The 22,564-nt window shown below is 44.9% G+C and overlaps 1 protein-coding gene and 1 non-coding gene across 3 annotated transcripts in view; one reads left to right on the top strand and one right to left on the bottom strand.

Annotated features, from left to right (window-relative positions):
- Positions 1–22,564, top strand: part of Adam9 (ADAM metallopeptidase domain 9) — an 80,894-nt gene that overhangs the window by 33,807 nt on the left and 24,523 nt on the right. For both annotated transcript variants that reach the window (XM_052751856.1, XM_052751857.1), the window contains exons 12-15: positions 10,211–10,382; positions 13,746–13,838; positions 14,663–14,858; positions 20,131–20,236. In XM_052751856.1, coding sequence (XP_052607816.1) covers positions 10,211–10,382; positions 13,746–13,838; positions 14,663–14,858; positions 20,131–20,236 — 567 coding nt within the window. The remainder of the gene's footprint in view (positions 1–10,210; positions 10,383–13,745; positions 13,839–14,662; positions 14,859–20,130; positions 20,237–22,564) is intronic.
- Positions 12,149–12,283, bottom strand: LOC128119525 (small nucleolar RNA SNORA70). The gene has a single exon (XR_008221555.1). It is a non-coding gene; the product is annotated as a small nucleolar RNA SNORA70 (small nucleolar RNA).

Here is a 22,564-nt window from a genome sequence, read left to right as displayed (position 1 = left end):
TGCCTGGATGCAGAGCCATCCAGTGGGTCATGGGCTCATGGGCAACCGACCAGTTGCCACACCCCAAAAGAAAATGACTGCCCCCCCCAGCAGCCATCAGCTGCCAGTAGCTCCTGAGCTAGGGATGTGAGGGCCTTGAGACCCCTCTCCCTTTCATGCTGGAATTTTGACTGTTTTTTGGCTTGTGCATGTAACCACAGCTGTTAGGAGTTCGTGAGAGCAATGGCCGATGCCGTATCGAGAAGACAGTGTTGCACGGTACTCCTCCTCCTCTGCCTCTTACATTGTCTCCTTCCTGCTTTCCTGCCGTGTCTTTTGAGTCTGGGGTGAGAGTAGGCTTGGTAGAGCTGCCACACTTGGGGCAAGTTAAACACATGAATCTAACTTCAGAGTTGGGACCCACATATGAGACAGAGAAGGTGATGTTTATCTTTCCGAGCCTGGGTTACCTCACTTAACATATTTTCTAGTTCCATCAGGTTTTCTGTAAATTTTATGATTTTCTTTACAACTGAATGTCATTGTTTCTACGTACCGTATTTTCGTGATCTGTTCAGAACATTTAGGCGGACTCCATTTCCTTGCTGTTGTGAGTAGAGCAGCAGTAAACACTGATGGACAAATGTCTCTGTAGGAGGGTGTGAAGTCCTTTGTATGTTTGCCCAGGAGTGGTACAGCTGGATCGTATAGTACTTCTATTCACTTGTTCGAAACCACCCCCCCCCCCCCCTCCACCAAACTGGTCTCCGTAGTGCCTACACCGGTTTACTCTCCTAGCAGCAGTCTGTAATTGGCTAGGTTTATAGCACCAGGCATCCTTTTATTCTGGTTGAGCAGGCCTGAAATCCAGTTAGTTGGCTGTTGGTTACCACCAAAGTACAATGGCAGCATTGTACCTTCAGGGATATCTTGTGGCCATTAGTCATCGCTGTGGCTCAAACATATCACAGCTGGGTGGGACTGCTGACTGAATGTGAAACCCGGAACACTGAACTGCTAGAAGAAAACACAGGCAGCATCCTGTAAGATACTGGAGTGGGAAACACTCTGACCAGGTCGCCGTCTGCCCAGGAATTAGGGACAAGAGTTGATGAGTGGATCTTCAAAAGACTAAAAAGATCTGTGTGGCTAAGGAAGCAGTCAGTTGGGTGAAGAGGAAGCCGTAGAGTGGGAGAGAATCTTCACCAGCCATATATTTGACAGAGGATTAATCCTCAAAATATATAAAGCCTCAAAAAACAGAGTCAAGAAAACAAATGACCGAGTTAAGAAAAGTGATGTAGATCTAAACAGTTTTCAAAAGAAGAAATAAAAATGGCTAAGAAAAAAGTGTTCAACATCCTTAGCAATTAGGGACATGAAAATGAATACAGAAACAGTTTAACTTCAAGAATTCTCATCTGTCAGTTATTGACCTTATTTTCTGAATGATCAGGGTCCCATTCAGAAAGTTCTTAGCTGTGACCGTAGCTTAAACTGTGTTCCCTGCTTTTTCCTCTAGCAGCTTCAGGGTTTCAGGTCTTAGGCCGAGATCTTCCATCCATTTGGAGTTGAGGTTTGTGCAGGGTGAGTGACGAGGATTCAGTTTCGTTCCGCTACCTGTAGGCACTCGGTTTTCCCAGCACCATCCATTGAAGATGCTCTTTTCTCCGGTGTGTAGTTTCAGCAGCACTGTCCCAAGTCAGATGGCCACATTGTGTGCGTGGGGCAGAGGACCTTGTGTCTGGGCCTCTGTTCCGTGGCGTTCATCTCCATTCTGCTTTTGCGTCAGAGCCATGCTAGTCTCACTACTGTGGCTCTGCAGTGTAGCCTGAAGTCAAGTATGTTGATGCCTCCGGAAGTATTCTTTTTGCTAAGGATTGCTTTGACTATCTGGTGTTTTTTTGTGCTCTCGTATGATTTTTTTAAGACTACCTTTTCTGTTTAGGGGTATAGCTTGGCGTAGGCTTTTGAAATCTCAAAGCCCACTCCCAGTGACACACCTCCTCCAACAAGGCCACACCCCCTAATCCTTCCCAAACAGTTTCACTCCTTCAGCCCTTTCTCTTTTAACTACTGCAGAAGGTTAAATATAGTTAAGTAAAAAAGAAGAGAGGAGAAGAAAGAGGGAGAGGAAGTATGTGATCAGGGCATGAGTAGAATACTAGGGTGCCCAGGAGTCGACTGGGTGGATGAACATACAGACAAACCCAGCCAACTAAGTAATGGCTTTGGACTTTGTGGGATATGTATGTAAGAGCGAGAATGAAAACCTAAGAAATAAACAAACAAAAAAATAACCAATTAGGAAAAGTATAATTGCAAGTGTTGCAGCCCTAGAGGGAAAGGTATCCTGAGTTGTCAGGAAGTCAGGCTGTACCTCCAGCTGTGAAGGGAGGTATCCTGGGTACCTACAGTTGTGAGGAGAAAGGTTTCCTCACTTGTTTTAAAGTCAGGCCATACCTGAAGCTAGTGTGCCATGGGGGATGGTCTCCCCGGGCTGTACTGTGCAGCTGAACTGTGCTCTCTCCCCCTCCCCCCCCAAGGGAGCTTCCCAGCAGAGATACCCATTTCTTCTTCTGCTCTGCCCTCTAAGGGAACGTCCCAGCAGACGTAACTGTTTCTTTTCAGCTCCAGCCCAAGATGTTACTTCTGTTTCACTCTGCTAAAAGGGAAACCGCTGCAGAAATGTAGCAATCTGCTCCAGCTCCAGCAAAAACTTGCTACTTCTGCCCCACCCCCCCACCCCCAGGGATCTTCCTAGCAGAAGTGTCCATTTCTTCTGCTGGTCTGCTCTGCTCCCAAGGGAGATCCTCGCCTGTAAAACCTGCAAAAGATCTTCACCCAAGACTCTGTTAAAAAAGAGACTTATTTGGGAAGAAGGAATCCAGGAGAGTGGCTGCCTGTGCCAGGGTGGAGAAGGACAGCTGATAACTGAACAGCTAGAGGGCCATATATAGGGCTGCTTCTTCTTTTTTTTTTTTTTCTCGAGACAGGGTTTCTCTGTGTAGTTTTGATGCCTGTCCTGGATCTCACTCTGTAGAACGGGCTGGCCTCGACCTCACAGAGATCTGCTTGGCTCTGCCTCCCGAGTGCTGGGATTAAAGGTGTGTGCCACCACTGCCCCATATAGGGCTTCTTAGGGGTGGAGTTTTTCCAGGGAGAAGATTTTCTGCTCAGGGATTGGTCGGTTTTCCTGCTCAGGGATTGGTTGATTTAGTTGGTTATGGGCAGAGTTGACTCTGGTTTCAGGGCCAGGGTGGGTTTCTTTGGCTGGCCCTTTTACCCTATAACAATAAACGTTCATCAGATTTAAAAATATCCCATCAGTCAGGCCTGTAGGGTCAGATTTGGACCAGTTGCCCTTGGAGTGAGTTCCTGAAGCAATTGTGCTGGGCTGAGTGGTGTGATTCCCAGTTCCTTCCTTGGTACACTGTCAGGCTTGACTCGGTGCTGTGGAAGGAGGGTGAGAGGGCCATGAATTCCCATGGCGCCTGCCTGATTCCCCACAGAGACACCTGCCACAGTAAGCAGGAAAAGTGTTTCACTGATGAGCCCTCTAACCCAGCATCTTAAGATTTTAATGATCTGTGGTAATCACTCCGAAGTTCTGCTGTTGGTTTCCAGAAGGTGTGACGTATATTTCCTGTACTCGCTCTTCTCAAAAAATGGCTGAGGTGAGGTGTGGGGTGTACATCTCAAAGGCTGGTACTTAAGAGACTGAGGTAGGAGTGGCCAGTTTGAAGCCAGCCGGAGCGACATAATGAGGCCTGTTTCAAAAAAAGAAATGAAAGGAGAGAGGTGGTTTTGTCCAGTCACCCCCCCTCCCCCATAATCGGTGCTTTTCCTCTGCATGCATGTTTAGTCTCCTCCCTGGGTCCTTCAGACACAGACCATTGAGACTGGGATGGTTAATGGTTACTTCTGGGTTACTCACAGAAATAGAGTAGCAATGCAAGTAATGAGTTATGACATGATATTTCTGGTCATATCCTGGCGTTTCCTTCATTGCCAATTTCATTTTGAATTTTTCAGAACTCATTTAGTGAAAAGTGGGGGAGATGTTTTAAGTCATAATTCTTGCATCATCTAGAGTAACAGGCAGAGGATAGGGTGCCATCCTCTCTGCTGTGTGCCATCCTGTGGTGATGGGCAGAGGGTTATTGTAGCCGGAAGTTTCTCCGGTCCCACCCAGCCCCATGGTCCCATAGCTGCTTATAAAATAATCACTCAGAGGCTTATATTAATTACAAACTGTATGGTCAATGGCTCAAGTTTCTTGCTAGCTAGCTCTATCATCTTAAATTAACCCATTTCTATTAATCTATGTTTTGCCACATGGCTGTGGCATTACCGGTCTGCTGGATGTTCCTCCTTGGGTGGCAGGCTGACATCTCTCCTGCCTCTTTGCCTTTCTTCTTCCTGTCTCTTTCTTGGATTTCCTGCCTGCCTATAACCTGACTTGCCATAGGTCACAGCAGACTCTTCATTAACCAATCATAGCAACACATATTCACAGCTTACAGAAAGACCATCCCACAGCAGGTTATCTTTTCTGTTGCCTCATAGTCTTTTTATGGCATTTGCTGAGGCCAGTGTTAGGTCATGTTTCTAAAATCCCAGCTCCTATCTGCTATAAATAGCCTCACATGCTTATGATTTTGTTAAAATTTTCAGTACTATAGTAACTTCATTGTGGTTGAAACTGAATTTTTTTTTTTGGTACCTTGTTCTAGGCTCACATTTTCAAACATAGTTTATGAGAAAATGGGGCTCAGTTGCTGAATACGAGGCTCTTCAAATAGCCCTTGTCAAAGGAGGAGGCTCTGTGCAGGTTGTAATTAGGGACCGGATGTAGGATAAACATCCGCTGGCACATCTGCTGTGACTGTCCGATGAGGACTTTCTTACAGACAACATTATCACATGAGCTGTGTGGAAGGCACAATCAGTGAGAGGAAGTAAACTATTACAAACCTGTGTGACTTGATGTCCAGCCGATTCACACAGGCTTATCCCCATAGGCTCTGATCTGCCCACAGACTTCCCATGTCCGCCGCTGCTAACCTTCCTGTCGCCCAGCCTCGACTTCTTGCGTTCTTGCATGCCGTTCCTTGAAATAATCGACCTCTTTTCCTGACTCCAAGGATGTCGTTCTGATTCATCGTCGCCTGTGGCGGGGGTTCAGGGAGGGCCCTCTTCCAGTCAGTGGTGATCCTCCAGCAGGAGTCCAAGTGCGTCTTTTTTGCTCGGTCTCAAGCCCACTCACACCGACCACATTTCACTTGCAGCAGGTAGCCACGTTTGCCTGGGGTCTTCTCCTGCCTTTGCTCAGTCTCTCTTGCTCCTTCTCTTATTTACTGCTTCCCTCTCAGGGCCACTCACCTCCTCAGCATTGCTGGAACATGCTACAGCCTCTGCCTTAGGGTTTTTGTTCAGGTTTCTTTCCCTCTGTGATATTCGTTTCCCAGATTTCCAATTTTGACTGAAGTGTCATGAGGTAGGAAGTGCTTGGACTGGCTGTCCTTTTGAAACTGTAAGCACTCCAGCCTACCCACAATTCATTGCCTCCCTTTTTCCATAGTATGACTACCACCTTTTATCATTCCAAGTAAATTACCCACTAAGGTTTGCAGTCTGCACACTCATTAGAGTGTGGCCTTCACAGAAAAGGTTTTGGCCCTGCTCACAGTTGAGTTTCTGCCCTGTTCATGATTTTATTCCTTGAACTGAGAAGAGTACCTCATCCAGGCAGATGTCCAACACCTCTTTGTTGGATGCACAGATGTTTGGTATGACACCAAGGGGTCCCCATAATAGCCTCAGGAGTAGTGAGAAGAAAAATGCAAAATGGGTTGCCATTATCACAGACCTCGTGGGAAAATTTTCCTTTCCACAGTCAGTTTTGATTTTAAATTACTCTTTTATTATAAACAATTGTTTGTAGTTTTTCTCCTTTCTTTTTATCTGCCATTCTGCTAAAGCCTATCAGTGTCTTACATCCAGACTATGTCTAATAGTGAACGGCATTGGAATGTTCTAGGCACAGGAGCAGGCTCATTGCTTCCTTGCTAGCAAACAAAAGTGCTGACAGGCAATTTGGGGCAAAAGAGTCATAAAAGGATCTGTGGATTAGAGTTCTTTGTATTTCCAGAAGCCCCAGGGCTGCTTCTGCAGACCCTATTTTTGCTGTTGCTTGTGCATCTTGCTCTGGTGATGGCAAAGGGTTAATTATGTATGTGAGTATATACATGCTTATCATGCATACACTATGTATTATCAGTTATAGATATGTGTGCATAGTGTACAGATGATACATAGTATGTGCACATGTTGTATACATTATATGGTATATATGTATATATTATAAATAACACATGTATGTTACATACATTACATATCTCACTGCATATACACATGCATGTTATATGCCTTATTATGCTGTAGACATATATATTGCTTTTACTGTTTATATTTAAGATCTGTAACATGGATGGGTGAGGTTGGCATATGGCTTTAATTCTATCACTCAGGAGGCAGAGGCAGATAGATCTCTATGAATTTGAGGCCAACCAGGGCTACACAGTAAGACTCTGTATTTAAAGAAAAAAAACAAGTAAAATCTATATTTTTTGTTTTTGAGATAGTCTTACTCGGCAGCCCAGGCTAGCCTCAAATTCTCTGTCTTCTTGATCAATTTCCTGGGTGCTGGGATGGCACATGCTATACACAGGTAGTGAAATGGTTACTGTTGTCAGGCAGATTAACATATCCATTGCCCTGCATGGTTACCTTTGTTGCAGAGGAACCTAAAGGTACCACTGTAGCAAATTCCCACAATTATGTAGTAGTAATGCCTGTGCTCACATTGTACCTGGTTCTGCACTTTCCAGTCCTGCATATTGCTGACATGTGTCCTTTCACCCCCATCTCCCCATTTGCTCCCATCTAGCTGTTTTATTTTTTACTGTTTCTTCATTTTTTTCTTTTCTTTCTTTCTTTCTTTTTTTTCAATTTCACATATGATTGAGATCATGTGATACTTTCCTTTTTTGTGTCTGGCTTATTTTGCTTAGCACAGAATCCTCTAGGTTCATTCATATTATGACCAATAGTATGGGTCTTCTTTTCTGAGTCTGAGTAATGTTATATATGCACATACATGTGTATACATGCACAAACACATATAACAGTATATGTGCACACATGTGTAATGGGATATATGCATACTACTGTAGTGTATTTATCTGTTTGTCCACTGGTGAACACTTAGGTTGTTTCCAGGTCTTGGCTTCAGTGACTAATACTGAACAAGAGAACACAGGTGTCTGTATGATGGAGAGCTCATTTCTCCTGGGTTTTATTGTCTTCATCTGAAAATGTGTATTCAAGACCGTTTTCTTATTTTTAAGTGGAGATGTTTTTCTACTATTGAGTTTTCCTTATACATTTAAGTATTAACCCTTTTTCAGATACCTGACTTGCAAATATTTTCTGTGAAGGAGGTTTTCTACATACCAAAGAATAAAATTAGATCCTTACCTTTTGTATGAATGATGTCAAAATAGATAAAAGGTCTAGGTATATAAAACATATAGCCATAGAAGAAAACACCAGGGGAACATTCCTTGATATTTTCCTTAGCAATGGTATAACCAAAGTGTAGGTTACCAGATAGAGAGATTGGTAGGTAGGTAGACAACTATCTCAGATAAAATTTTAACAAAAGATGGGTTTGTCGATGATTTGTGGCATATAGGTATATTTCCTATTAATTTTCAAAAGTAAAAACAATCAGCAGGACTCCTGGTAACATGTAGTTATTATTGGCTGTGTGGATTAAATGACTAAAGATTCCTCAGATGTTCTCAGATGTTGCATTTTTCTCAGAAATTCCTCATGTGCCCCTCACATAGTCTCACACAGGGCAACAGAATGTGGTTGGTTTGAATGCATTAATAATAAATTGAAAGTCTCCAGTATTGGGTCAGTGTCATAGTAAGAAAAGAAGTCAGAATACTTCTCCTTGATGTCATTTTACCCAGAGTGAGCCCAGATTTGAATTCTCTACTTTACTGTGTCTTCTGTCGTCCCTGTCTGTCTGTCTGTCATGTGAATCTAAGTCTGTGTCTGCCTGAATGCTGTCTTATGAATCTGTCCCTGACCCTGTGTGTCTGTCTGAGTGAGTGTGTCCCTAAAAAAGGGATTTGCTCTATTTACTGAATAGCATAGAAAGCATCTCATGAAGAAGGAATACATATATAGAAATTTGTAACAGTTTTACAGGGGATTAAGTTGTTCATGACGACTGCCCAACTGACCCAGATAGCGAATGGTATTACAATATCACTGTTTACCAAGCAGTATCTGTATGTTCCATTCAGTGTTTATGGTGGATATTCACTTGTTAGATTGCTTTCAGCCTACTTGCTGTTTCTAGCAAATGATTGTCATAACACACATGCGATACTCTGGGTGAGGCACATGGAAGTGTACGTAATTCAAGGTTATAGGTTGTAAAAGTTGATTCCATGGAAAATCCAAGGCAAGCAGAGTTGGTTGTTACATTGTTCTCTTATAGGCAGGTTAAACAGGCAGGCTGAGGAGACAGAAAGGGACTCAGAGAGAGACACATACACACACAGTAGGACAGCAGTCTTAGGTGACTCAAGTTGTTATTGACTCTGACTGTGAGGTCCAACAAAAGCTTCAGTTTCTTATAACATAAGAGCTATTTTTTATCACCTGTGTGGCCACAATTAGGTAAGCCGGTAACCAAGAAAAACGGGGGTGGGGGGGGGTGGGGTGGATGGGTGTGTGTGTGGGAGCAGATCTAGCATATCAAAGTTGAATTTGTGTAATTCTTGTGTGCATAGCCCATCTGACCTTCAGAGTAGTAGTCATTATTCACAGGAGTTACAGTCTAAAAGACATTTACAGCTCAAACTGAAGATTTGTCATTAGAGCAGCTGACTCTTTGCAGTGCAAGCTGCCTCTAGGTGATTACTTTTTTGTCCCTGTGATGAAACACCATGACCAAGGCAACTTATATAAGAAAGAGTTTATTTGAGGCTCACAGTTTCAGAGGACTAGGGTCCATCGCTATCATGTCATCGAGCACGTCAGCATAGGCAAGCGGGCAGGTAGACATGGCGCTGGAGCAGTTAGCCGAGAGCTTACATCCTGATCTACAACGATGAGTCAGAGAGAGAGAGAGAGAGAGAGAGAGAGACAGAGACAGAGAGACAGAGAGAGACAGAGAGAGACAGAGAGAGACAGAGAGAGACAGAGAGAAACACAGATAGAGACAGAAAGGGACCGAGAGGAACACATACAGAAAGAGACAGAGAGAAAGAGAGAGAGAGAGAGAGAGAGAGAGAGAGAGAGAGAGAGAGAGAGAGAGAGAGAGGGAGAGGGAGAGAGAGAACGAGAACTAGAGAGAGAGAGAGACAGAAAGGGACAGAGAGAGAAACACACACAGAAAGGGACAGACACGGAGGAGACTGAGACAAGTATCCCAGCCTGAGGCTATGGGGGACGGCATTTCCATTCAGACTACCACAGGGGCAGTGAAGGGTCTGGCCTGGAACTGCCCATTTGTGTTTTTTTCTCATGGCTCCCAGAGTGTGAGTTAGGGAAGGGGAAGGTAAGCGAGCCATACCTCAGGTAACAGGATTAGGAAGCACACAGGTAGCTTCCAGGATTTGAAATGTAGCGTTTTAGAAAAATAAAGTTGAATTCTGAATGAGACTAGGTAAACTTTTAAGGTCTCTGTAGACTGAAATAATTCTGATTTTTGTTTCAATGTATTGACAAGTGATATGCTTGGAAGATGTTTTCATGGAGGCCAGCGTAGTGTAACTTTAGTGGTGAACTATATAGTAACTGAAGTGATTCCTTTAATTATTAGGGATAGATGGTCTCCTGTTTGTCTACCTCTGTTTAGTCTCTGCTTTTTACAGTATTTACTTCTTACTGCTTAAAGATATGACTAAGACCTTTGAAGATAAGCAATGATGTGAGACCCTTTTCTTTTTTTTGTTTTTGTTTTTTTTGGTTTTTCGAGACAGGGTTTCTCTGTGTAGCTTTGCGCCTTTCCTGGAACTCACTTGGTAGCCCAGGCTGGCCTCGAACTCACAGAGATCCGCCTGGCTCTGCCTCCCGAGTGCTGGGATTAAAGGCGTGCGCCACCACCGCCCGGCTGAGACCCTTTTCTTAATGTGTATTGTAGAGGTTCCAGAAACTTCAGCAGCTGCAGTGCAGAGGACTTTGAGAAGTTAACTTTGAATAAGGGAGGGAGCTGCCTTCTCAACGTTCCGAAGCCTGATGAAGCTTACAGCGCGCCCTTCTGTGGTAATAAGCTGGTGGACCCCGGGGAAGAGTGTGACTGTGGCACACCAAAGGTCAGTTGAGTCTTCCGGCTTTGCTGTGTGAGATTACCGTGAGGTTTGCTGGGCACCTTGGGCAGAGGGGTGACTGTGGGCTGTAGTGGTAAAGTGAGGGTTACCACTGTTGTGTAGTGTGGCTGTGTCTCTGGGACTGGTCAGCTCCTGGGGATCTGCCCCACGATGCCGTGACCTCAGGCAAGCACCGTGGTACCGTTCTTTTTAAATGGTACCTATCTGCCTAGTATTTTTATTGTAACTATTGGATTATTTGTTACTGGTATTATCTGTAACTGGTTAGTTCTTGAAGTGTTCACCATTTTGGTCATGCCATTCAAGCAGTATTTGTTCAGCCGGACTCACTTAGTAAGTGAATTTCAGCTGTTTCACCCTCCAGCATCCTCAGCATCAAAATCCTTCCCCCTCCGAGTACCAGTATCCTTTGGTTAATGGTCCTTTATGGTGGACCTGACTCCAGGGCCCTTAGCTCTGTCCACCGTCGTTGTCACTGCACGCTGGCCACAGTCCCCTTCCCCTTGGGCTGCCATTGGATCCAGAACATACTTGTTCAGATGTGAAGCCCTACTGTGTTATTCGCAGCCATCTTCCTTGCCCAACCAATCTTGGTCTGGAAAGCCTTCCCGTATCCTAAGAGAGAACTGTTTTCTAGTCTATGTGATTGAGGCATTCCATGACTTCTGTTCAGCCCTTTGGATTCTCCTGACCAACGACTCGAGAGGAGATTTCTCATGCCTGGAACTGGGGCTCTCTTAGGTCGTTTACGGCTCTTGGGGGGACATTATCACCCGAGAGTTGTCACTTCATTTAAGCTATAAATCTAAGCCGGGCGGCGGTGGTGGCGCACACCTTTAATCCCAGCACTCGGGAGGCAGAGGCAGGCGGACCTCTGTGAGTTCGAGGCCAACACCAAACTATACAGAAAAACCTTGTCTCAAAAAAACCCCCAAAAAACTATAAATCTATTATATGCACACACACAAATATTATGTATATATAGCTTTTAGGTAAACCTATAGCAATCTATTCTTTGCGCCTTTTCCCAACAGCCTTAGCATTCTGTAGCCCCGCCTCCCTCCCTCTCCTTCTGTATCGCCCTCCTCCGTGCTCCCCAGTTAACCCACCCCATTTCCTTAGGTTTTGCTGTGCACCCCTGGTGTCTACGTCTGTCGAGCAGGCTCCCGTGTGCTATTTGCCCTCTGTGTATCTTGTGGTGTATGTTCATCTCTTTATGTTCATTTGAAAAGTTGTCTTATTTGCTATGGAGTTCTGTTTTATTTATCTTGGACATGTGTCTTTTATTAGATGCTTGATTTGTAAAAGTCCTGTTTATTTATTTATTTATTGGCTGGGTGTGAGCTTTGCTACCGAACATGATTTGGTAGCGTACAGGCGGGCACTGTAGAAGCTTCAGGAATGCAGGACTTGCCACTTGTCTAGGCTCTGGACTGTGATTGGGGATATATTTGACCCCACAGCCATCAGGAAAGAGCGACCGTGCCTTCAAACTCATCTGCATTAAATGCGGTGAAGCTCTATTTCTTTGAGATGTGAGTCTTCTGGCGGCCAGGGACCTTAACTTGGCTCTACAAAGAGCCTCACTCACATGTTCCTTATTCTGCAGCTTGGTGCGGATGGACATGATGACCTGGCCACTGTGAACCCTGGCCGCTGTGCCCTGGGGCTTCCCAAAGGCACCATGCCCACATCTCTGGAGCCTAGATTGGGGACAACACTGAGATCAGAGACTTGAATGGCTGCTAGAAAAATGTCTCCAAGGTCCCTGGGGGCAGCCCATATAGGCTACAGGCTGCATACACTACCAAGGACGCTGCTGTTAGCTATCATTGCACACCGGGCCCCCATGGGGAAAGAGACCCGGTCAGCTTAATTAGCTGCAAATGTAAATGCCCTCTTAACAGTTTGCCTTTGATAAAGTGTGGTGTCTTAGAGCACAGAGCTTAATTGTGATGAAGGCCACTGCCACTTTGTGCTTTTATGGCCAATGCTCTGGGTGCTCCCCCTTGGTACAGATTTTCTCCTAGGAGTTTTATAGTTTTTGGCTTTATAGTTAGGTCCATGATCTATCTTGACTTATTTTCTTCTCTATTTTATTTATTTGTGTGTTTGAAAGTGTAGATTGTAGCTCATTTGTTTTAATTTTTGTTATGTGATAAAAATGATAATGACCCTGATTTAATCAGTGTACATTGATTATATGAATTTACACTGTCTCATAGATATGTAAAAATACTATATGTTAGTTAAAAGGGAAAGCTTATTTTAGAACTTTATTATGAAATAATTGTTGGCAGATAAGAGGTTACGGAACAGTATATAGAGCTCCATGTACTCCTCTGCCAGTCTCCCCCCGTGGTGACAGCTTACAAGGGTATAGCACATTTATAGGGGGTTAAGATTTCTATATTCACACAGGTGTCTGTGGATGAGAGGTTGGAGGTGAAATGTAACTGTGGTGGCCCAAAGCATGGTGACAGAAGCTGAGAAAAAATGCTTCTCTGTATGGTGTGTGTGCTTAGCATGTACAGTGCACTGAGTCCAATCTTCACCTCCTACCCCACAAGAAAAGGAATAAAGGAATAGTGTGCCTACCCAGAGAAAAGAGCCGTCCCATGAGCAGTGGGACCCAGAGCAGGAAGAGAAAGGCATCCCTGGATATTTACTTCTCTGTGGTCTTCAGAATTCACGTCAAAGCATAACCTCCAGAGAAGCCGCGTTTGGCGATGGGGTCTCTGAGGAAATAATTAAGACTAACACTGGAGGGTGGAGCCCTGATTCACTAGGATCAGTGTCTTTAGCAGAAGCAGTAGGCATTTCCCTGGCTTTCTGTCCAGTGCGAGCACTGAAGATGGGCCACGTTGTGTGTGCCAGCCAGCAAGAGAGGGTCCCCTGAAACTCTGTGAGAGCCTTCTCCTTGCTTTTCAGAACTGTGAGAAAATAAATTTCCATTCTTTTTTTTTTTTTTTTTTTTTTTTTTGGTTTTTCGAGACAGGGTTTCTCTGTGTAGCTTTGCGCCTTTCCTGGAACTCACTTGGTAGTCCAGGCTGGCCTCGAACTCACAGATATCCGCCTGGCTCTGCCTCCCGAGTGCTGGGATTAAAGGCGTGCGCCACCACCGCCCGGCCTAAATTTCCATTCTTTAAGTCCCTCCGTGTTGGGTATTTTCTTCTGGAATTACCAGCTGTCTTGAAATATGTTGACAATTAAATACTTGTAGCTAAAGAGGCTGATGTGCCTTGAAGCTAGGGGGAGAGAAACACATTACAGGACAGGAGAAGAACGTTACTGATGACCACCCTACCAAGGACTCATTATTTACTGGGGACCATTTTCTGTTCGCAGGAATGTGAGTCGGACCCCTGCTGTGAAGGACGCACTTGTAAGCTCAAGTCATTTGCTGAATGTTCATATGGCGACTGTTGTAAAGATTGCCAGGCAAGGAATCCCCCCTGTCAGGAACAAATCGGAGAAGGAAGTTGATCTATGGAAATGTAGCTTCCGAGATCGCTACCTACCATTCTTAACTATATGATCATTTTATATTTCATCCCACTTCTGGGCATTTTATTTTTTTGTAAGGGGCCTATTGAGTTGACTTGTGTGTTTCGGGTACTGCGGATTCAAAGTAAGGCATTGTGTTCGCTGGAGTTATGTCCCCATCTTTTATTTTCTCTCTAAAGTAACATATATTTGTTAGAGAAAATTCAAAAGTACCAAAGTGTAGACTGTAGAAAATTAAGGATTGGGGAGTTAACTGATAAAGAGGATCTGAATTTGATCCCCAGAACCCTTTGGAAACCAAACCCCAAACCAAACATCTTGGTGGCATGCCTCGTGATCCCATGATTCCAGCAGGGAACGTGGAGCTCTTCCTGGATTGACTGGAGGATTGAGATGAGGTGGTTTCCTGTCCTTGCCTCCCTCACCCAGCCAAGCTACCTCATCTCCCTAGCCCTGATCGGTTGAGCGGTCGATCGGTCGCTTCATGCTGCCCTTGACTCTGTCATTGTCCTAGGTAGTACAGTGCTTCTGCAGCATTCTTTGTGATTTCATTTAATTTGCATTTCTTTTGAATACCTGTGAGGGTTTTTTCATTTTATAATATTTATGAATTGCCTGTTATGGGGTTTGTTCACTTTTGTGTTGGGTGATTTAATCTCTGTTGTTGGAACCTTTATACATGCACCGTGGTCTTAAATTTGATGAATTTGTGGAGATTACCCTGATATTCCTATTTAATTTGAATCTCATTCCCTTAGTTCCTTCCAGGAGGCTCCATGTGCAGGGGGAAAACCAGTGAGTGTGATGTCCCCGAGTACTGCAATGGCTCCTCCCAGTTCTGTCCGCCAGACGTCTTCATTCAGAATGGATACCCTTGCCAGAATAGCAAAGCCTACTGCTACAATGGCGTGTGCCAGTACTACGACGCACAGTGTCAGGTCATCTTTGGTTCAAGTAAGATACCTTCAGTTGATTGATTGATGTCATCATCTGTTTGCTTTATGTTTTTTACTGATGAGATTCTCGGCTCCTCGTCCTTGTTCGTCCAGTAGTAGTCATGCTTAGGAATGTCACATGTCTGATTAATCAATTGATGCCTTGTGCTCCTCGCCCTCTTTCCACTTCGTATAACACACGATATCTATTTATATGCGCACGCGCACTTGCAGGATTTTTGGGAGGGTGGGTAATGAGGACTGTACCTAGAACCTCACACATGCTAGGCAAGCACACCATTGCTTTGCTGTGTCTTCAGCCTCCAGTTTTCTAGTTTTAATAATAGAGGCTCTGTGGGTCTGACGTTTGCATTCACCACTTAAAATGTCCTCGTGATCCATCTGTATTGATGCATTTTTTTTTAAAAGATTTATTTACTTATTATGTATACAGCATGTATGACTGCAGGCCAGAAGAGGGCACCAGATCTCATTAAAGGTGGTTGTGAGCCACCATGTGGTTGTTGGGAATTGAACTCAGGAACTCTGGAAGAACAGTCAGTGCTCTTAACCTCTGAGCCATCTCTCCAGCCCGTATTGATGCATTTATATCACAACATATTAGAGTGCTCTGTTAGTTAAGTGGACCCTGATTTAGTTTCTCATCCCTGTGTGTATTAAGTGTGTCTTTGTGTATGGGTGTGCATGTGAGTGTGTGTGTGTGTGTGTGTGTGTGTGTGTGTGTGTGTGTGTGAGTGTGGATGCAGACCAGTTGGCCCTTGAGCTTTTTGGGATTCCCCTGTCCTCACCTCCCACTTCCCCACAGGAGCACTAGGGTTATAGATGTGAACTGCTTCATGTGGGTTCTGGGGATTTGAACTCAGGTCCTGACACTTGGATGACAAAGCCCTGTACCCACTAAGCCATCTTCCCAGTTCCTTCCTTCTTTTCAATTTTTATATTGATGGGTATGTAGTATATGTTTTTAGTGGGGTTTTTTGTTTGTTTAAAGTTTTCATCTTTATGAAACGTATTCTGTAGATTAAAAAGAGATTATTATATAATTTTACTATAAAAATTAAAGTCAGTTTCTGCCCAACACTCCCATCCTTTGAGATAATAACTGTTACTTTTAGGTAGCTGATTTTTTTTGTTACTCATTCTAAGCATTTATATGTATATTTATTCATTTATATTTGAGGCAGGCTCTTGCTGTGCAGGTCAGGCTGGCCTTGGACCCACAGTCCTTTAGCTGTCCCAGCCTTTCAAGTGCTCTGTGTGTGTCACCACACCCAGCACCTCCAGGTCCTTAGATGACCTCTCTAATGCTGCTCTTTTTATTCTTTAGAATGATTTTATTTTTATGAGTTTTTGCCTGTAAGCATGTATGTGTACCAGGTACATGCCTGCTGCCTGTAGAAGTCAGAAGAAGGCATTAGATCTCTTGGAAATGGAGATATGGATGGTTGTGAACTACCACATGGGTACTGGGAACCAAACCCAGGTCCTCGCAAGAAGAATAAGCATTCCTAACCACTGAGCCATCTCTCCAGCCCCTGCTTCTTTATTTTTATGGAAGATGAGAATTTTCATTCTTTGTCTTCTTTCAGCCCTTGACAAATCATATCCATTTTCTATTCTTCCTTCTTCATTGTAGAATAGTGTAGTTTTCAGAGAAGTATTGATGTGTTGCAGAACAGCCGTATTAATGCTGTTCTTATCTGAACTGTACAGTAAGGTGCAATTGGTTTTCTGCTCTTCTCTTTCTCTAGAATTAATCATTCTCATTCTCTCTCCCTCTTCCCCTCCCTCTCTCCCTCTGTCCCTCCTTGTCTGCCTCCCTGCCTCTAGATCTCTCTCTCCTTTGAGTGAGTTTGCCAAATGCTTAGCATTAGTTGAATTGCAAATAGTTAACCACTATTCTGATATTATCTTGAAGTGGTCACAGGCATCAACTGTTTACTGATTCCAATCTGTTTAAAGAAATCTAAACAGGATGTTGCTGTTTGTCTTCAGTTTTGGCTTTTTTTTTTTTATTTTTTTATTTTTTTGTATTGTTCAGGCTCTCTAGAGAAACTGAGCTAATGGGATTCACACACACACACACACACACACACACACACACACACACACACTCACACAAAGAGGATGGACTGACTCATGCCGTTCTGCTATCAGTAGCGCTGATGGCGTTACTCCGCTCAGGACCCAGAAGGAGCTGGTGTTCCAGCTCAGTTCCAACGGTAGGAACATCGCAGGTGTCTCAGCCTGATGCCTATTGGGAAAAATTCCCCTCTTCCTGGTCAGTAGTTTGTTCTTTTCTGATGTGAAATGGATTGTTTGAAACCTGTCCATGAGTGCGGCCTTCTGTGTTCTACTCGGTGAAGTGTTAGCCTCATCCAGAAGTGCTCTTCCAAGCCCACCGTTAGGTGGATATTACAGCATATGAAGAAGGGATGAGAGAGGGAAGGAAATGAGAACATTTCATCACAGTTCTCCTCAGGATGAAATAAGAGATTGATGACAGTGGCAGTTCTCAGGGTTGTAGCTGCTCTGAGGTCACATCTCGCACTTCCGGCTCTCCAGTCTACATTATGCTGTCACACTGCCCATTCTCTATTCCCTTTGCCGCCAGTAAGTGCCTCAGTGGGTTGTAGCTTCCACTGGTGGAGTGACCCAAACATTCATTCCTGAAGGGCCTGGGCCCTGTAGCCCTGCTGGATTTGGCCGTGACAGGCTGCAATAAACACTAAGAAGTGTTCCAGACCTGCTTTCCTTGCTTCCATGTAGGGGTATGGATCTGCCATCTACCCACTTGCAAAGTCTTCCTCTGTTAGTTTAGAAGTAGGAAGAGCCCAGCACCCAGCATAACTGAGTGTGTGGTATAAGTTCCACTCCAGTGGAATCATTGTGGTGGCATCTAGTGGAAGAATTTCTTCTTTGGACGCTCAGAACTCTAAGCTATCAGAGCATGAAGTCATAGGAACAGGAAGCATATTTTTGCTAGTGAGTCACTAGGGGCCTAATAAATGTGGCCACTCCCATTTCCACCCCTTAATACCTGTATGATATTAAGTTGTGGTCATCGGTATCATTTGTTAGACCTGAAGAAATGTTGTTCCAGTCCTTCTAACTTACACTGTAACTGAGTCTCTAAGATGAATTTCCACTGCTCTAATAAGCTGTTCCAGTGCAAAGAAAATATTATACTTACTGATATGGATAGGCCTGTAATCCCAGCCACTGAGAAGACTGAGGTAGGAGGACTGCAAGTTTAAGACCTGCCTGGGCTACAGAGCAAGTTCAAGGCCAGCCTGTGCAACTTAGTGAGCCCCGTCTCAAACAGGAGAAGAGTTCTGGGATATAGCCCAGTGGTGGAGCGCTTGGCTAGTGTGCACCGGGCCCGACGTTCAGCCCCCAGGACTGGGGAAAGTAAGTGGTGTGTATGTGCGGGAGCATACAGTGCTGTCCCTTCGGTGATAGAGACGGAATAGTGTGATTACCTGGTACCCAGGTGCTGGCTCAGCCTCCTGGAATAGCGCCTTATCAGTGACTCGGTGTGTTTGGGTGATGGCCGGAGGGGCTGGCAAAAGAGGCTGCCTCCAGGTCACAGAGCGAGGCTGCCTTGCAATTGCTTGTTTTGGCCCGAGCACCTCAGCTGGTCACAGTCATGCATTCCTCCAGCTCTCCTTCCAAGCAAGGGGAACAGCAGCGTGTACCTTAGGGATGTCCCAGGAGGAGTCTCCAGGGTCGCAGCTGTTCACTTGGGTGAAGCTTCCCTTGGGCCGTCTGTGAAACGCTTTGTTCTTCTCTTCCTGTGCCAACCCTTGGTAGAATTACCCATGTGGTCACAGGGGCTGGGGCAGGGTTTGGAAGACAGTAGACATGGGGGTGTGGTGCCTTCAGTCGGCTTCATTTTGATGATCCGTGGTGCTGCTGAGGTCCCATCCCTGGGCTGCACTGGGCTGCACCCTTGTATTTTTTTTATCAGCTGAGCATGACTGAGTTCCCTGGGGAGGAATGTTGCTTTGCCGCACACATTCCCCAGATTGCAGGGGCTGATTTTTGACACCGACGGTTTGTACAGGGAGCCTTCCTTCCCAGAATTCTGTCTCACATCACTCTCTCCTCCCTCCTCCAGTCAGCAGGAGCAGCAGATTTGACTCAGTCCCTCCCTGTATCTCACCTGGAAAAGCTGTAACTTTCCCTGTCCTCTGAGGACTTGGATGGGGACACTGTGGGGCTTTTCTCCTGGGCAGCCTTCTGGCTATTTCTCCTCCTACATGCCCGCTTCCTCTGGGGCTCTACCTCCTTTCACCCACATCTGTCTTCTTTAAAACTGACTTAGCCTTGCACCAGGCGTGTGCGAGATGAAAGGGGAGCTTATTTAGGAAGGAGAAGAACGTAAGGAAATGAGAGTGAGTCACACCTTTGTCATGTGGTGTAAGTCTCTCTCTATCTAACGTAAGCATCCATGTACAGTTAAAAAAACAACATCTGGCAGTACCTGATGTAGCTGGAGCAGTGGTGGGTATGTGAGAGCAGAGAGTGGGTTCACTTCAAGCTGTGTCTTACGGCATGCACTGGTTCCTGTTGCATAGCTGTGACCAGTTACCCACGAGAAGAATTTAAGGAAGATACATTTTGGCTCCTGATTTCTGAGAGGGTCTGTCTGTGTTTGTTTGGCCCCGTGGACATCTGAAGATCATCATGGTGATGGGACTGTGTGGCAGAGAAGTTTCTCTACCTCGTGGTGGATAGAGATCGGAAGAGAAGGATTCAGGAGAGGGGCCATGGCAGGATACAGCTTGAAGGCCACATACCCCCCACCCCCCCAGTGACCTGCTCTCCAACTAGGTCCTGCCCCTTACTTTTCCCTATTTCCCAATAATCTTATCATATTATGAACCTATCAATGGATTGAAGAGTCCAGAAGATCAGAGCTCTGGACACACCTCAGATACAGTCAGGCAGGCTTTATAATCTATGTCTTTCTCAGTCCAGTCAGGTCGATAATACTACCTTTCACACCATGCATGGGTCTTAATTGTAATAATAATTTAATGGTATTTGTTTTAGAATTTGCGTACTTGAGTCCAGACTTTTATGTACAAGCTAAGCCTTGATTTTACCTGTCTTTGTTATGTGTGAGGTGTAGAACAAAAGGCTGAAACTTTTAAAAGTGTGCATGCAAGTAGTCCCTACAGATGTGTGAAGAGTCGTAGGGAATACTTCTGTTTCTAAGTGAAGTTACCGTAACTCTTTTCCTTTTTAAATGTTGAATATTGCAGAAGCCAAGGCTGCCCCCAAAGATTGCTTCATTGAAGTGAATTCTAAAGGTGACAGATTTGGCAACTGTGGTTTCTCCGGCAGTGAGTACAAGAAGTGTGCCACTGGGTAAGTGGAGGCAAGGGTGTAGAGGACTGTGAACAAGGGACCAATCATCCCTGGAGTCTTTTGTACCTGCTCCTGTGATGGCTGCCTTTCTCCCGCCTCAAATGCTTAACTTCTCACATGTACCGTGTCCAGCAGGGCGTCAGGGAGACGTGTGGGGAGTAAACCTGGCGAAGTCATCCATCCCTTTGCGTGCCCAATGTCAATCCAATGGGTTTCGAACCGTCTTTTGTTTATCCATAATCTACAGTAAGATTAATGACCGAAACCACCCCCTCCTTCCTGCAGTAAAATACTTCCTTACTCAATCCTGCGTACAAGACATGTGCAGTATCTGCTGGGTCTTTCATTAGTTCCTTTTCAGCCTTACGTGCATTTAAAGTGATGCAGTCCAACTTTCTTGTTATTTTTGTAGGCCGGCGAGACGGCTTTAGCAGGTTAAAGTGCTTATCACCAAGCCTGGCAACCTGAGTTCACAGTCTCCTGAACCTGTACCGTAGCTGGAGAGAACTGATTCTAGCAAGTTGTCCTCTGACCTACACACAGGCACTGTGACAGACCTGTGCGGGGGTTGGGACGTGCAAGGGAATACATGCACAGAAACACAAAATAAATAAATAAGTGTAAAACGCTTTATTTCTATAACTAATGTTCCCTTATAAAATTAGCATCATAAACGGGAACACATCATTCCAATGCGTCTCCTCCTGCTTTGTGTTTGCACTCTGGGCATACCCACACTGGCATTTCACTCGGTGAGGATGACTCTGCAATACTGTGTGCTGCCACTGGTTGAGCCCAGTGGCTTGTGGAAAGCGGCGTTGGCTCAGCAGCAGCAGCAGCATGACTACTGCAGCCCGGCCTGTGTGCTTTTCTTGCTCCTTAACTCTGCAGGAGCGTTCGGTCACGCTGACTGCCTTAGTAACTGTTCTGCTGGTGTGCAGAACTAAGGCGGCTTATAAAAGAAAGAGTTAACGGGGTTTGCAGTTTCAGAGGGTGAGTCCATGACCATCACAGTGGGAACATGGCAGCGGGCAGGCAGGCATGGTGCTGGAGCAATAGCTTAGAGCCACATCCTGATCTGCAGGACAAGAGAGAGACACTGGGCCTGGCTTGAGCATTGGAACCTGAAAGCCCACCCCCGATGACACACTTCCTCTAACGAGGCCACACCTCCTAATCCTTTCAAATAGTTCTATTCCCTGGTGCGAAAGCATTCAAGTATATGAGCCTGTGGAGGCCATTCTTATTCAGACCACCACAATAACATTTTCTAGTCTACACCATGATTTTTTTCATCGACTCATGAGTTATTGTTTAACTTCCAAATTCACTTTTTAGTTTAATCTCATTGAGAAGACCCTGGGGGCTGGGGAGATGGCTCTGTCTATAAAGTGCTTGTGTGTGAGCATGAAGACCTGAGTTCAGATCCCCAGCACTTACATCGAAACCAGGCTCAGCAGTGCATACAAATAATCCCAGAGCTGGGGGCACAGAGATGGGAAGGTCCCTAGGGCTCACTGGCCAGCCCGAGTGGCCAACCAGTGGGCTCCAGATTTAGTGAGAGACCTTCTCTCAAAAAAAAAAAAAATAAATAAATAAAGGATGGAGCAGTTCAAGACATCCATTATTGACCTCTGGCTTCCACATGTCCACACACAGCGTACACACCACATGTGTGTGCATGCTCATACCCCATACATGCACACATAACAAATAAGTGAATTCTACGATAATTTTAAAAAGAGCGTGTTCTTTACACCCAGCTTCTGCTGTGTGGTGCGTCATGACCTCGCATGTGGTTTGTTGGGGAGACCGTTCTGTTTCATCAAGTGTCACCCACAGTTGTTGTACGTGTTGGTGGTGTTTGTTGCTGGTTAATTGTCATAATCAAATGTTTCCATGACCCTGCCTGGGGCTGTTGAATGTACTTGCTTCTTCACCGAGAGAGTCCAGGGGGATCTGCTTCCTTTTTAGTTCTGTTAACTTCCGGGTTACATGTTTTCCTTTGTTAGTGGGCACAGACACATCTCAGGATGAAGTCTTAATGAATCACTCTTTTTATCATTTTCACCATTACTTCTGGAACATTCTTCTATAGCCTTTGCCATAATGTTACTTTTTTTTAATCTCTGCTGTCACCTCTCCTTACTAGACTAGGCTTGGTGATACATTTCCCCTCTGTGGTTAGCATGATACCTGGAATATGGTGGCCATTGAGTACTTGTTGAGTGAATGAGTGAAAGCCCAGTGGTATGAGAGACAGACTAATGGGCTGAGAATTAGTATGAATGATGGAATGAGCTGACATAAAACCTAGGGTAAGGGGAT

Source organism: Peromyscus californicus, unplaced genomic scaffold (genome assembly GCF_007827085.1).
Source record: "Peromyscus californicus insignis strain IS unplaced genomic scaffold, ASM782708v3 Scaffold_23__1_contigs__length_62951481, whole genome shotgun sequence".
NCBI lineage: Eukaryota > Metazoa > Chordata > Mammalia > Rodentia > Cricetidae > Peromyscus > Peromyscus californicus.
The sequence above is the reverse complement of the archived record's forward strand: the minus strand, read 5'-3'. Positions and strand labels throughout refer to the sequence as shown.